At 45.8% G+C, this 16,555-nt stretch overlaps 1 protein-coding gene across 1 annotated transcript in view; it reads left to right on the top strand.

Annotated features, from left to right (window-relative positions):
- The window catches only part of ASTN2 (astrotactin 2), a 783,945-nt gene that overhangs the window by 639,942 nt on the left and 127,448 nt on the right, over positions 1-16,555 (top strand). The window contains exons 19-20 of the mRNA XM_056860152.1: positions 7,577-7,710; positions 10,420-10,568. Of these exons, the coding sequence (XP_056716130.1) occupies positions 7,577-7,710; positions 10,420-10,568 (283 nt within the window). The remainder of the gene's footprint in view (positions 1-7,576; positions 7,711-10,419; positions 10,569-16,555) is intronic.

The raw sequence follows: 16,555 nt of genomic DNA, 5'->3' as shown, positions 1-16,555 counted from the left end.
TAACTATAACTTTTACAACTACCAGAGTACTTCTGCACGTGTACAGTTGTCTCTCACCACCCCGTCGAACTTTATCTATACTTAGCTCATTGTAAAAATAAAATAAAGCTGCTAAAAGTATTTGAGAGGTGCAGGAGGGGCAACAGATCCTGAGCTGTAGATGGAGGCAACTGAGGCAGCTGTTGCATTGTGGGAGTAGCGTGCACCATCTGAAACCCCTCTCTGCTTAACTAAGGGTGGCTGAATAGTGTTTCTAGCGCACATCCGTGCAAATGCATGTGCATGACAGCTAAGGCGGTATGTGCTGCACAGCCTGCCATTTCACGCCCTGAAGCTGCCGCTGTCTGTTTTGAACTGCTGGTAACCGCTCTGCCGTAGGTCATGTCTTTGTAGAGTATCTCGACCAGCAAAGTCCCATCCAGTGAGTGGTGATTTGACCAAGATCTGGACTAAGACCAAAATTTTACCCACAGAATCATCAGCCATCCTGAAAGAGGCTGCTGTTGAGACTGTCATGGCTCCTTGAGGAGTTCTGCAGCCTCCCAAAGGAGCCAGAAGGGGACGGGCTCCCTGATTGTTTACCAGCCAGCCAATCCAGCAATATTGCAGACTGCATTCAGGTCCCCATCTTCTAAATGAATCAGGAGGATGGGCTGTCCCTGACTGTTTCATCGAAGGTAGTTTTTCAGAGGTTTACAGGAGCAATGTTGTGTGTGTGTGAAATGCCGTCAAGTCATAGCCGACTTATAACAACCCCTTATGATCCAGCATGGAGTAGTGGTTAAGAGCAGTGGTTGGGAGTGGTGAACTCTGATCTGGAGAACCGGGTTTGATTCCCAGCTTCTCCACGTGAATGGCAGATGATAATCTGTGAAGTGGATTTGTTTCCCCACTCTTACATATGAAGCCAGCTGGGTGACCTTGGGTTAGTCACACTCTCTCAGACTCACCTACCTCACAGGGTGTCTGTTGTGGGGAGGGGACAGGATGGTGATTGTAAGTCGGTTTGATTCTTCCTTAAGTGGTATAGAAAGTCGGCACATAAAAATCAACTCTTCTTCAAGGCAAGAGACTCACAGAGGTGGTTTGCCAGTGCCTTCCTCTGCATAGAAACCCTGGTATTCCTTGGTGGTCACCCATCCAAATACTAACCAGGGCTGACCCAGCTTAGCTTCCGAGATCTGATGAGATCGGGCTATATCATGCTGCCTTCAGTAGCAATTTTAGCTATTGTTAGTTCATCCTTCCAATTTGTAAGTCATTTACAGCACAATCCTAAACAAGAGTTATAGCCTTCCAAATCTGTTGAAGCTGATGAACATAGAAGGGAAGCGTGTCAACATATGTCAAAGTTATGCCTAGTCTGCAGTTTGCTAAACAGATCATACTGATCAGAGTGACAGCTAAGTCATGTGATGATGCTGGTCTGATCCAGTTTGTACAGCCAGGAATGCGGATTTCCAGAATGACTCATCTCAGGTGAACTGTGATTGGTCATGAATGTGTATATAAGTCTGTATAGTGAATGTGAGTTACCTATTGCTGAAATATATATGCTGGCGGAGCATGCTGATGCTCAGAACTGTGAATGCTAACAGCAAAGGACTCTGTGTAGATATTGTAAATAAACTGTACATAGCAGAACTGCGTGGTGTGAAGTTGCTACCAGGTAAACTCCTGAAGTCCAGACAAGCTGTGCGCGACAGGGTATTTCTAATTCATAGTAATACATAGGGTTGCCACATCCCTCTTCACCACCGGCGGGAGGTTTTGGGAGCAAAGCCAGAGGAGGGCAGGGTGTGGGAGGGGAGGGATGTCAATGCCATAGAGTCCAATTGCCAAAGCAGCCATTTTCTCCAGGTGAATTGATCTCTTTCAGCTGGAGATCAGTTGCAATAGCAGATTTCCAGGTTGTACCTCGAGGTTGGCCACCACAGTAATACACAGGATCTGCAGTTGCTGTTTCTGGAAGAATTATGTCAGGATCAGCACCTTTGCGCCAGAAAGTGTAGAGCGGGGTGGGGAGAGTTGGGGAGCACATCACTCATCACCTTGCTGTGTCTGGAGGTTAAGAGATGGTGAGCCAAGCACAGAGCGTGTGAGCCCCAGCCACCACAGAGAGAATGTGAGTGGCTAGTCGAAAGACTGGAGATCTCACAATGCAAGTGAGCAAAGGGATCGGATCATCCCAGGAAACTGGCTTCTGTTTCTATTATTATTATTATTTATTTATTTATTTATTTTTGTGAAACGGCCTGTGAAATCTGAGCTGGAGTTCTGAGGAAGTCCTGCTATTATTAACACAACTCGTCCATGAGTGCATACACACCAACCGTGTTAGCAGTTTTTGTTAAGGCTCCCTGTCAAAGTCCGCGGGGAGGAGATTGTTTGTATCTATCCAAGTGCAAAGTACAAGATGAAACAAAAGGCTAAAAAGCTGGCAATATACATTTTTTGGTCATTGGTCTGATATGAAGCGTGCCAAAGGAGAAGTAATTAGAAACATAGATGCCTATAAGCATCCAGCGTGATGTAGTGGTTAAGAACTGCGGACTCTAATCTGGTGAACCGGGTTTGATTCCCCACTCCTCCACATGAGTGGAGGACGCTAATCTGGTGAACCGGGTTGGTGTCCAACACATGAAACTAGCTGGGTGACCTTGGGCTAGTCACAGCTCTCTTAGCGCTCTCTCAGCCCCACCTACCTCACAGCTGTCTGTTGTGGGGAGAGGAAGTGAAGGAGATTGTAAGTCGGTTTTCAACTTAAAAATTATTCCAATTATTCTTTTTGGTGTTGCCATTTGGATAACTGCTGTCAATGAATCTATTGATCGTCCATTGCTTCAGTTTTTATGAAAACTCTTAAATGCCCCTTGATGAGTTGCAGGCGTTACCCTTCGCTCCGAGTTTGGCCAAATGTCGCTCGAAGCTAGGGCATGGTTGGCTGCCTTTAAATTACAACTTAAGCTTTGCTTTAGGACTGAGGGGCTCCTGGCTTCTCTAAAGCACGAGCCTTTTAAATCCTCATGGCAAAAAAACTTAGATGAGAAATTGTCGTTGTTGGGCTTTTCGCAGGATGTGTTATTAGATCTTGGGGAAACTGAAGCTTTCACCAAAAGCACATTAAAGAGCTTGATTATAATGACTACTTTTTGTGCTCGCCGCGTTTGTTCATCTCAGTTTTTCGGAATACCACCACGACGCGGTTTGCCCGCTTATACTTATTATTTGACAACTCCTCGTCTTTCTAGAGCCTTCTGTTTAGCTAGACTGAATGCTAACCCCTCTATGGTTATGCAGAGCAGAATTTTGAATATACCATATTCAGACAGGACCTGTCCTTGCTCTTCTGGCTCTATCGATTCATTAGCCCATGCCCTCTTGGAATGCCGCTTTTATGAGGAACTCCGATCATGTTATATCTCTCCCCTTTTAACATATAAATCCAATGCCTCTGTGTCTGACATAATGCCTTTTTTATTAAGTGACAGGGATCCCAAGACTACATTGTCAGTGGCAAGATTTATTTCAGTCCTTATATCCCTCAAACATTAGATTTACGCTGCTCAAGATCAATGGATCAAGGAGCTTCTAAGGGATAAAGGAAAGGAAAGGATTCTCCTTAAAAGGTAGAGAAAGTCGGCATATAAAAACCAACTCTTCTTCTTCATCATCTATGCATTTCCCACTGAGAAGCATGTAGCTGCTCCCAGTTGCTCATTTCAAGGGGCTGAAAGGTTCGCCTCCCTTACACAACATGACAATTTTGATCCAGATCCCCCCCATGATATCTGTTTACCATTTTAAAAAATGAATAAGAGGACCCTTCACAGATTTCCTAGTATCACATCCAGTTTGATGTTTGCTGAGGAGGTATGCTTCTGTTGGGCTGTAGGCAATACTTAAATGATTTAATGCTCTTCCATACAAAATAGCAAACTTTTATTCTCCATTATGTGCTGGTTTTCTATGTGTGGGGAGAAGTGCTCCACGCTGCTGACCCCCTGCTTCTGTCTGATGTGGTACCGCATGTATACAGAAGGGATATACCCAATAGGGTAAATAGTGACTCCTTGGGGCCATTTCTGGTCAGAAAATGGAACAGAGGGGAGTAGGGTTGCCAGGTCCCTCTTCGCTACTGGTGGGAGGTTTTAGTGGCGGAGTCTGAGGAGGGCAGGGTTCGGGGAGGGGGCGGACTTCAATGCCATAGAGTCCAATTGCCAAAGCGGCCATTTTCTTCAGGTTAACTGATCTCTATCTGCTGGAGATCAGTTGTAATAGCAGGTGATCTTCAGCTAGTACCTGGAAGTTGGCAACCCTAGAGGGGAGGCTTAAGACCCATCTCCCCAATAATCACAGTCCTGATCTGAATCAGCCCCCCACATGCCTGGGAATCTTAAGTTTCAACAAGGAAGCACCAGCACATGTCTGCTTAGCAGCACGGGAGGGACCCATACACAAGGAAATGTGTTGTTGTGAGTCTTGAGGCTTGAAGTCTTCATTGAGACACGAGTCTCTCTGGCAAAATTCTGAAATGCCAAGAAGCCATACTTTCAGCTCCAACTTTACATTTCTGTATTTTCGGCCTCCATAACCTCCCCACAGGAGCCCGTGGCACAGAGTGGTAAGCTGCAGTACTGCAGTCCAAGCTCTGCTCATGACCTGAGTTTGATTCCGACGGAAGTTGGTGGCAGGTAGCCGTCTCAAGGTTGACTCAGCCTTCCATCCTTCCGAGGTCGGTAAAATGAGGACCCAGCTTGCTGGGAGTAAAGGGAAGATGACTGGGGAAGGCACTGGCAAACCACCCTGCAAACAAGAAGTCTGCCTAGTAAACATCAGGATGTGACGTCACCCCATGGGTCAGGAATGACCTGGTGCTTGCACAGGGGACCTTTACCTTTTTAACCTCCCCACTGCGGTAATACCTTTTTTTTTATTCAATCTGGTATTTTCCACCTGCTCACCTAGTTGAAGTTTGTGTGTGTTGCAATTCATACTTTAGAGGCACTTAGGTAATTTGGTATAATGTGTATATCATTGTATAGGGCTATTTTAAAATGTTTTAATGCTTTTATTGATTTAACAGGACTTTTATATTTTGTAACCCACTCTGACGGGGCTTTGGCCAGGGAGAGCAGGGTAATAAATGAAAATAATAAATCTATAAAATAAATTAATTAAACAGATGCTTTGGCTCAGGGGTATCAAACTCAATTGTTACAAGGGCTGGATATGACGTAAATGTCAGTTGCTCGAGCTGGACCCTGTCTCGCTAGCCCAGATTGTGAGTGGGGTGGGGAAGGAGTGGTTGCCTCAGCTGACTCGCGGGCCGGATAAGAACTCTTGAGTGTCTGGATCTGGCCTTCGGGGTCTTATGTTTGACACCCCTGCTTTGGATGCTTCATTTTAAACAGATGCTTTGGGTGAAGAAAGTCCGGTCTTTTCATTCTTGTTGTCTTTTGGTTTGTCTCCATCTCTTTAAAATTTCAGGAGTCCTTTTAGAATTATAAATGTGTTGCCGGTGATAGATAAGGAACGGAATCAAACCTGGTTCTCCAGATTAGAGCCTGCAGCTCTTAACCGCTTCATAGTGTTGCCAAGTGCCCGATGGCGGCGGGCAAACCCCCGCCAATCCACCTGGCTGCCCACCGACCAGCTGAGGGTCGGCGGGCAATGCGTGCATGAGCGCCTGCCTGCAGCAGTACGCCACTTCCGTTTTACAACCTGCATCTCGAGAGGCCCTTTCCACTCAGACTGGGAGTTTGAGTGGTAAATGGCCGTTTGTGATGAGTTTTGCAACCGTAAGTGCTGCATCGCAACCAGCCTTTGGAGTTTGAGTGGAAAAGGCCTCTTGATGCAGCACTTCCGGTTGTAAAACGGAAGTGACGTAATCGCATCGGCGCAGCTGTGCGCACGCGCGTGCGATCCCCCCTCACCTCCACCCTAAAAACCTCCCACCGAAGGACAGGAGGGACCTGGTAATCTTGTGGCAACTAACAGGGCATCAGCAATGACCCGAGCTCTGGCTCAGAAAATCTTATAGCAGTTAAATGTTTTAGTTTCTGCCTTGCCACAAGACCCCGTGATCTGTCACAATGCTTCACTATTGATCGCTGCCCATCGTTTTGTTATTTCCCCTGGCTGTTTTGGCTCCTGTTTTGATTCTTGTCTGGTGACCTTTTAAAAAAAATTATACGATTTTATTATAGTGTTTAAGATTCACGGCTGCCTTATCAGTATACATATTGAAGGGTGAGATGCAAATATTGTGATCAACACCGAAATATAAGTTTTATTTTATTTTTGGGAAACCACCCCCTGCTGTTTGTTAGTGGTTGGTATATGCAACATGAAAATTGATAATTGAGCCCGGCTTGCCGGGAATGAGAGCGAGATATAAATGCAAGAAATAAATAAATAAACAATGGATGATAACTCATAGAGAGAACTTTATCAATATGCAACTTCAGCCACCAGAATTATTTTTGCTAGAAATTGGAAACTTTCAACAATACCAAAAATATCAGAGTGAAAGTATAAACCAAGAATTTGCTTTAATGGCCAAGCTAACAAATATGAAATCCCTTGATCTATTCCAAGAAAGATGGAAGCTGTATTATCAATATTACTGATTTTATTGTGTTTATTTTAAAATGATATCAGGGCTAATAGCAATACACAGTAATATAGGTAGTAAGTCATATATCAAATCATACGGTAAATATTTATTTGTAATCTTATATAGATAGGCATGTTTTATTGGGTTATTATGGCTATTATAATCCAATTCGGACTATAATTAAATTTGTGGAGAAGAAAGAAAGAAAGAAAGAAAGAAAGAAAGAAAGAAAGAAAGAAAGAAAGAAAGAAAGAAAGAAAGAAAGAAAGAAAGAAAGAAAGAAAGAAAGAAAGAAAGAAAGAGAAAGAAAGAGAAAGAAAGAAAGAGAAAGAAAGAAAGAGAAAACAGGACAAGAAATGTTGAGAACATCGGATAGTACTTTTAGTGGCTAGTTTTTAATGTATTAGCGAGTTTATGGTAGCATAATCTGAGATGACGAGAGTCACTGGAAAAGACAGTCATGCTAGGAAAAGTTGAGGGCAGCAGGGAAAGAGGAAGACCCAACAAGAGGTGGATGGACTCAATAAAGGAAGCCACAGCCTTCAATTTGCAAGATCTGAGCAAGGCTGTCAAAGATAGGACATTTTGGAGGACTTTCATTCATAGGGTCGCCATGAGTCGGAAGCGACTTGACGGCACTTAACACACACACGCAATCTGGGTGCCAAGGAAGAAAGGGGGGAAAAGAGTGTATTGTATGTAATTCTTTATTATCTTTTTTTCTGTTTTTCCTCCCCTCTTGTTACTTTAAAAAAAAAAAAAAAAAGGAGAGCAAGGTTGTAGTTTGCTGTTCTACCAATTTTGACCAGCTCCTTGGAATTATAGGTTTTGGGTTCCCTCGTATTCTTTCTTTCGAGGTGGAGCCAATGCTGCAGAAAGGCCCCGCCAAAGAACAGCAGCCCGTTCTTGTTGCTGCTGAACCTCTGACTATATTCTTCCTCTCTTTCTGCATTTCAGGCTTTCAAAGGTGCTCTCATGAGCTCGTACTGGTGCTCGGGGAAAGGAGATGTGATTGAGGACTGGTGCCGGTGTGACTTGAACGCCTTTGATGAGAACAGCCTCCCCAACTGCAGCCCCCTCCACCAGCCTGTGTAAGTCCTCCTTCTCAAATGTCCTCTGCATGTGCCCTCTAGGGTTGCCAACCTCCAGGTACTAGCTGGAGATCTCCCACTATTACAACTGATCTCCAGCCAATAGAGATCAGTTCACCTGGAGAAAATGGCCGCTTTGGCAATGGGACTCTATGGTATTGAAGTCCCTCCTCTCCCCAAACCCCGCCTCCTCAGGCTCTGCCCCAAAAATCTCCAGGTATTTCCCAACCTGGAGCTGGCAGTCCTAGTGCTCTCCCAGGTTGTCTAGTGGAGATACATCTCCATTGCTTCTGTCCAAGGCCCCCTCCCTTCTTTCATCCTCAAGCTGCTGTCCAAAGGTTACCAACCTTCTGGGCTCCCCCAAAAAAGCACTCGTTGATGAAAACTGTATAGACAGTGTAAGCATCCAGCGAAACTGAGGTGTGGTAGATTTAAGGTTGTTGACCTCCAGGTACTATCTGGCGATCTCCTGCTATTACTACTGCTCTCCAGCCCATAGTGATGAGTTCACCAGGAGGAAACGGCCGCGTTGGCAACTGGAATCTATGGCATTGAAGTCCCTCCCCTCCTCAAACCCCACCCTCCTCAGGCTCCACCCCCAAAACCTCCTGCCAATGGCAAAGAGGGACCTGGCAACTTTATGTAGATTCGGGACAAACAAAAGGAGATGCTTCTTTACACAAAGAGTGATTGAAATGTGGAATTCACTGCCAGAGGATGTAGCAATGGCCACAGGCATAGGTGGCTTTAAAAGAAAAGGGAAGATACTGATGACCATGAAATAATGGCTTTAAAAGAGGATTAGACAGATTCATGGAGGATAGGTCCCTCATTGGCTACCAGCCACAGTGGCTAAAGGGAACCTTAGCATTCAGAGGCACTGAATAACAGTGCCAGGAGGCAACATTGGGGGAAGGCCTTGGCCTCTATGCCCTGCTATTGACTCTCCATAGTAACTGCTTGGCCACTCTGTGTGGATACTGGACTAGATGGACCAATGGTCTGCTCCAACAGGAGTCATCTTATGTTCTTATAAGAGCCTGTGTGGTGTAGTGGTTAGGAGCGGTGGACTCTAATCTGGAGAACCGGGTTTAATACCCTACTCCTCCATATGAGCTGCGGACTCTAATGTGGTGAACCGGGTTGGTTTCCCCACTCCTACATATGAAGCCTGCTGGGTGACCTTGGGCTAGACACATTTCTCTCCAAACTCTCTCAGCCACACCTACCTCACAAGGTGTCTGTTGTGGGGAGAGGAAGGGAAGGAGATTGTAAGCCGGTTTGAGTCTCCTTAAAAGGGAGAGAAAGTGGGCATATAAAAACCAACTCGTCTTCTTCTTATGTTCAAAATGTGGCTGCTAGAAAACTTATAGCCCAGTTCATAGAGAAGTGAACTGCAGAGATGAACTCTAGGCAAAGCTAGACCAGAAGTTGGAGACAGGTGATCTGATCTGTGTTATGCCATGGGGAGGGGCGGGGGGTTGGATCAAGATCATTATATTGGGCATGAAGACATTTTTCTCCACATGCTTTTCACAATGTAAATCCCCCATGCTGTTTGCGCTAGGAAGGGAGTTCTTGCGCAGAACCACAGTTACAATCCAGTAGGGCTGTTGAAAAAAAAATTCGGTATAGTTCGGCTTCGGCAAAATTCGGCCCGTTTTTATTCGGGCTGTGCCGAAGTCCGAACTCCCCCGCTTCGGATCCCCGGAAATTCGGGGAGATCCGGAGTTCAGGGGAAAATTCGCCCCCCCACGCGCCTTCAGGGGGATTCCCTGAAGGCGCGCGGGGAGCCCTTTAAACAGATCTGCGCCTCCCAGCTGGGAGGCGCAGATCTATTTAAAGCCCCACCCCCCAGCCCTGCCTGGACTCCCGGGCTGGCGGGGGGCTGGTAAGCCCCTCTGCGCTGTCTGCGCAGGCAGCACAGAGGGTTTCCAGACCCCCCCCCTATTTAAAGGGCCCGCCGCGTGCCTCCAGGGAAGCTCCTTGGAGGCGCGCGGGGGGACTTCAAACAGATCTGCGCCTCCCGGCAGGGCTGGCAGGGGGCTGGCAAGACCCTCTGCGCTGTCTGCGCAGGCAGCGCAGAGGGTTTCCAGACCCCCCGCCAGCCCTGCCGGGAGTCCCGGCAGGGCTGGCAGGGGGCCCTTTAAACAGATCTGCTATTCCCAGCTGGGAGGCGCAGACCTGTTTAAAGGGTCCCCTCCCTGCGCCTTCATGGAAGCCCCGTGAAGGCGCGGGGGGGCGAATCTGCCGAATTTATTTGCCGAACCCCCAAATTCGTCAAATTCGGCTCCCCCGTTTCCCGCCTTTTTTGAGTTCGGTTCGGCCCGAACCGAATCAACAGCCCTACAATCCAGATGTACCCCCTCCCCAGCTACCATTTGTGGAAATGTTAAGATACGGGGGATCGCATCACAGACACACACCCCCTACCATGCCCACTTTCTAGCCTACTTCAGCTGTGTGGCGATCTGTGCCAGATGTCACCATTGCAGATCATGTGAGAAATTGGGGAGGCTTTGCAAAGTGGGAGCCCCTGAGACTGCACATATGTGAGCATGTGTTCTTGTGGGCGGGTCTGTCACTGTGGGCATAGGGACATGCTGTGCACATCAACCTACACATGCATTTCTGCTTCCAGCTATGCAAAAAGATGCAAGCTGGATTTTCAGGGGTTCTGTCTTTTCTCTCCCTGTCTGTTCGGCCCAGATTGCGACTGTCCCCAAACGTGGAACCTTCTAGCACTGTCGTCTCTTTGGAGTGGTTGGATGTTCAGCCTGCCATTGGCACCAAAGTCTCAGACTACGTCCTCCATCACAAGAAGGTTGACGAGTACACCAATACCGATCTCTACACAGGTTAGTGGTGGGTCAGAGCACAGGATCAAGGGTTAAGTGAAAGAATATTGATGTCCTCTGGTTCAGTGGTGGAATGGCATATTTTTTCTGGGAGAGCTGTGTGTGGGGTTTCCAGGCAACCTGATGAAGGGAGCTTTGACTCTCGAGAGCTTACACCCCGAAAATCTTGTTGGTCTCTAAGGTGCTACTGGACTCTCGAATCTAACTGTTCCACTGCAGACCAACATGGCTATCCTCCGAAACTATATTTTTGCATGCAGAAGATCCCAGGTTCAGTCTCTGACATCCCCTGTGTGATGGATCTCAGGTAGTAGACATTGGAAAAGGCCTCTCTTTGTCTGAACAGTTCTGAGCTAGATGGACCAATGGTCTGGCTTTCTGTACATCTACTTCACGTGGTCATGTCTCTAACAGCAATGTGGGCCACCGTGGCTAGCTTCTCTGTGTGTCTGAGTGCCTGTGTGTGTTTTATGGAATATCCTTATTGGAGAGGAATGACTCTAGTCGGTAGTGTTATCATTTAGGACAACACAAAGCTATTCTGGTTTATCTGGCTTTGGGTATCAGTTTATACTCTTAGACCTTTCTCGAACAATAGGCGCACAATTTCTGGTCATTCAGACAAGGCACAGCCAGAGGCATCAATGTTTCAGACAGAGCATATGACAGATATTGTCAGCAAGGGCTTCCATTCGGGCCCCGGATAAGCAAGCTCTGTTCTCCCCTCCCCCTGTGCTCATTCTTTACTGAAGTCCTGACAGATATGTAGCCTACGACTGATAGTTTTTTGTTCTGCAGTTTCTGTAATGGTAGTCATAAATGTGTATCCATCCCTTGAGGTTGAAGAGACGTGCATGGGGTTCCCAGGCAATTGAAAAGGAGAGCAAAACCAGTTAACAGGCCAACAAAGAGACAAACTTCAAAAGGTGCTGGCAGAATGATTTGCCAAAATATACAAATTCTCTTGCTTGCTGGGTTTTCAAAATTGCATGCTTTTCATTGGAGACAATCACATTTTTCTTACCTAGCAGCTGCTTTTGGTAACTTAGACAAAGCCAGAGCTTTTTAACCTGTTGAAAAAGAACTCAGTTTCAGGGCTCCTTATTAATTTTTATTTTTTGTCTCCTGCACAGTGTGTCTCCTAGACACACTGGAGTTTGTCTGTGATGGAAGAGTACCTGGTGCACAAATAACATAAGGCAGGACTTGGAGAGCTTCAGATACATAAAGTCATTTTGCTGGGGAAGGAGGTTATCCCTTCGTTGATGTCCAGGCAATAGGGTTGCTAACCTCCGGGTACTAGCAGGAGATCTTCTGCTATTACAACTGATCTCCAGCCAATAGAGATCCGTTCACCTGGAGAAAATGGCTGCTTTGGCAATTGGACTCTATGACATTGAAGTCCCTCCCCTCCCCAAACCACGCCCTCCTCAGGCTCCACCCCAAAAACCTCCCGCTGGTGGTGAAGAGGGACCTGGCAACCCTACCAGGCGAGCTACCATTCACATCCTAGTTTCAAGCCCTAAAACACAGACTTTCATATCCCAGAATACTAAAGGAGGAGGGTTTCTGAACTGGTAGATGAGATCAATTCTGTTCTGTAGTTGCAGAACCACTATTTTTAATTATGTTCTTTCCGATTATCACAATGGGTCATGATTCTTCTGTATTGTGTATGAAATGGAAGGAAAGTGACTCTCAGCATCAGCACAGGGCATTTCAAGTGACTGGCGTCGGCTTCTCATCAGTGCTTAAAAGATCTCAATCGATCGCTCCTCTTTACTAAAGGTCATTGACCAGCATTACAAACAATAGACATTTCGGCCCAATTACACGAAAACATAACTTATGAAAATAATGTAAAATATGACCTTTTAACAACCCTTGAAGACTATTTGAAATCTGCCGCAACTCTTAATTTTCCTAAGTTATTTTAATAACTTATGAAAATAATGTAAAATATGACCTTTTAACAACCCTTGAAGACTATTTGAAATCTGCCGCAACTCTTAATTTTCCGGATCCTGCTTATCGAAATACAAAATCTGGCTACTTGGCTCGAGGTCCGAGAGCTCTTATCCAATAACAAATAGTCCAATTTAATTTTGTCAGTTTCATCAGAAATCCTATCTAACTTGCTTAAAAGATCAAGGGCAGGGCATGCCGCAGCTTTTCAATGCTGTCGTTCCAACTGGGTACTGCTGTTAACCCAAGATGGCAAAGTACACGGAGTCCTTGTTGAACACTCTTCAGACTTTTGGAGGGGAAGCTGTAACTGAGCAGTGAGGAAGGATGACTCGTTCCTTAATTGTCCTTCCCCCTCCCCCCCCCCCCCACTCCCTTCTTCTGAAGCATCCATTTGACAAGGAAGGACTAGAGGGGCTGTTGACCTGACCCAATATGGCAGTTCTTTCATTCATGGACGTGCAATATTCCATTCCTTTGGCATCTGTGGGCCTCCTGCAGCTTGACACCGCTCTGTGCTGCCAGCAGTGGAGAGCCATCGCTGTACGTGTCCCTGGACCAGTCGGTGTCTAAAAGAACAGACCTGGATCTAGGGGGGATTTTGCCAAGGTGTTTGTGGACCGATTGAGCTCCTCGAGGTGTGCCCAGAACAACCCTTATTTAGGGGTTAGCAGGTTCCCTCCAAGGCACCTAGAGGGCAGCATCACCCAACATATCCATTCTTTTCTTAATCTGAAGGAGTTTTAGATCTGCACTTGTTAGTCAAAGAACCTTTTGTTTTCATTGCTAGTTTTACTGTCCTTTAATTTTATTGTTACTAAAGTTGCTTAGCCCTGACTTGGATGGCCCAGGCTAGCCTGATCTCGTCAGATCTCAGAAGCTAAGCAGGGTCAGCCCTGGTTAGTATTTGGACGGGAGACCACCAAGGAATACCAGGGTTGCTGTGCAGAGGAAGGCACTGGCAAACCACCTCTGTTAGTCTCTTGCCATGAAAACCCCAAAAGGGGTCGCCACAAGTTGGCTGTGACTTGACAGCACTTTACACACACACACAAAGTTGCTTAAAGTTGCAAGCCTAATTATAGCAGTGGTCTGGCCCAGTATAGGGCCTCTTCCTGTGATGTGATGGCCCATTTAGGGTTGCCAGCTCCAGGTGGGGAAATACTTGGAGATTTTGGGGGTGGAGCCTGAGGAGGGTGGGATTTGGAGAGGGGAGGGGCTTCAATGCCATAGAACCAAAGCGGCCATTTTCTCCAGGGGAACTGATCTCTGTCGCCTGGAGATCAGTTGTAAGAGAGGGAGATCTCTAGGCACCACCTGGAGATTGGCAACCCTAAGCACATGTCAAGGAGGCTTCACCTTCAGTGAGACCTCCTCTCCACATGGAAGTGAGGTGGGGCACTTTGAGAACATGGGGTGCAATACAGCAAGAGCTCCAGAAACTCACAAGTAGAAAACCAGTCTCCCACATTTAGATGTGTCAAAATATCCAGAACTAAGTGGAAGCTGATCACAAAAGCTTTATGATGATGTTTTTATCTGTTTGGAGCAAGACTGAATTCCTGTATCCTAAATGCTCCCTTGGGAATGGTCCCGTGGATGGAGCTGCTTGAAGGAAGTAGTGGACAAGTGCGCTGAACCATTGTTGGTTGGTTCCACTTCCCAGCTGAGATCATATGAATAGAGCAAACACTTTTTCATGTCCTTGACACCATCACTTGGAGGATTTTAAGACATATGAACATCAAACTAGCTGAGATGTTGAGGGAATCCATGAATGGATCCCCCTGCTGTTGTTGTTTTTTTAATGGTAAATTGCAAGTGAGAGGATTTGGATCAAGACCCTTGGGGGAAGAAGAAGGAGAGTTGGTTTTTATACCCCGCTTTTCTTTACCTTTTAAGGAGTGTCAAAGCAGCTTATAATTGCCTTCCCTTCCTCTTCCCCCAACAGATAACCTTGTGAGATAGGTGGGGCTGAGAGTCTGGAGAGAACTGTGACTAGCCCATGGTCATCTAGCTGGCTTCATGTGGAGGAGTGGGGAAACCAACCCGGTTCACCAGATTAGAGTCCACCGCTCATGTGGAGGAGCAGGGAATTGAACCTGGTTCTCCACATTAGAGTCCACTGCTCCTAACCATTACACCACACTGGTTAACTCTTCCCATGCCATTTTCATGACCTTTGTCATCCCCCTGGAGTAGACATTTGCCATGTGAAGGAAGGAAGGAAATTGTATGCCTATCTTTTTTCCCCTGAGAGCAAATAACAGCTTGGCAGGGGAAGGAGTCAAGTGTCCGCAAAACTGGTCAAAGTAAAAGGGTTAAAACCTGTGCAGGACATTTGTTCAAAGTGCTTCAGGTGTCTCGTCTTTAAGACTCTCAGTTGGTGGATGGGGAATGTGCTTAAGAATAAACAGGTGTATGCTGCGCTGAGGGTGCCGTCATTCAGCAGAGAAGATCATATGGTGTTTCTGTGTATCTGTCGATATGAATTCTGAAAGTTACTGGATTTTGTGGCCACTCTGTTTTGACTGGAAAGCTGGAGTTCAATCAATAATTTATTTGCAGTGATAGACCATCAAATGAGACAAACGTGCATAGTTAAATAGTATAGGATAAAAAACAAATGCAAAATAGATTTGCTATTAAAATGGTTAAATGGTTAAAATGGTTAAAAATTGTAAGATTATCAAGGTGAATAACTAATTAGTATCCAAACAAAGACTAAATGTGGGTAAAATTAGAATGCTTGATAATATCCTAAAATTACAAAGGCTAAAACTAGAAGGAAAAATAAACAAACACGTATTGAGACTGCAGGATCAAACAGTATTCATTGGTTCTTGTAGGTTATCCGGGCTGTGTAACCGTGGTCTTGGTATTTTCTTTCCTGACGTTTCGCCAGCAGCTGTGGCAGGCATCTTCAGAGGAGTAACACTCAGTGTTACTCCTCTGAAGATGCCTGCCACAGCTGCTGGCGAAACGTCAGGAAAGAAAATCCCAAGACCACGATCACACAGCCCGGATAACCTACAAGAACCAATGAACTCTGACCGTGAAACCCTTCGGCAATATTTCAAACAGTATTCGTTCTCTATTTCCTTAGCTATTGTAGGTTCTTAAGCAGACTCTGCCTAGTTTTAATTGCTAGCTAGAGTGTCTTTTCTTGTTTGTTACTCAGGACGAAGTGGTGAAAATCTTTTTTTATCTGTCCAAAATAACATTCCGTAGTAATGTAGATGTAAAAATTAACACTTTTTTTCTGTATAAATAGTATAAAAGTGGTGCGTAATATAGCAGTGGTGTGAAAATGCTGTATGAACGCTGGGGAAATGTGAAATACTGTATAAATCACTGGTGTCAAACGTAAGGCCCGCGGGCCGGATCCAGTCCCTTGAGAGCTCTTATCCAGCCGGTGAACCAGCCGAGGCAGCCAACCCCTCCAGTCCCGATCTAGGCTGGCGAGGCATGGCCCAGCCCAACCAAGTGACATTTATGTCATATCTGGCCCTCATAACAAATGAGTTTGACACCCCTGGCATAAATGTAAAAGAAGCAAAAGAAATGGGGGGGAATGACCGAAGGAAATGTGCACACTGAAAATGCTCGTGACGAATCTGTACTATAACTACAAAAGAAATGAAAATATCACATGCTTGTATCCCTAATTTGTGTGTGTGTGCATACAGGAGAAGATGAACAACAATAGGTCTAGCCATATAAAACAGCTCCGTATGTCTTTTATCTCTATATCTCTGTGTTTATGGATATGGGCCGGGGATTAGAGGAAGACGTCTAATCTTTAAAGGAATGAAATTCTGGATCGGATCCCCAAGAACAGCTGTGGGAGCAGAGCTGCTCGATGGTTTTGGGATGAAACTATATACGTGATCAAAGAACGGTGATGGGGTACCTTAAAGACTAACAGATTAATGGTGGAAGAACTTTTTGGCGGACCTGAGCCGACTTCATCAGATTCATGAACTGAGGATAACATCGGCATGAGAGGCAAGATAACCTAG

This window comes from Euleptes europaea, chromosome 14, assembly GCF_029931775.1.
Source record: "Euleptes europaea isolate rEulEur1 chromosome 14, rEulEur1.hap1, whole genome shotgun sequence".
NCBI lineage: Eukaryota > Metazoa > Chordata > Lepidosauria > Squamata > Sphaerodactylidae > Euleptes > Euleptes europaea.
This window is presented reverse-complemented; position numbering and strand designations above follow the sequence as displayed.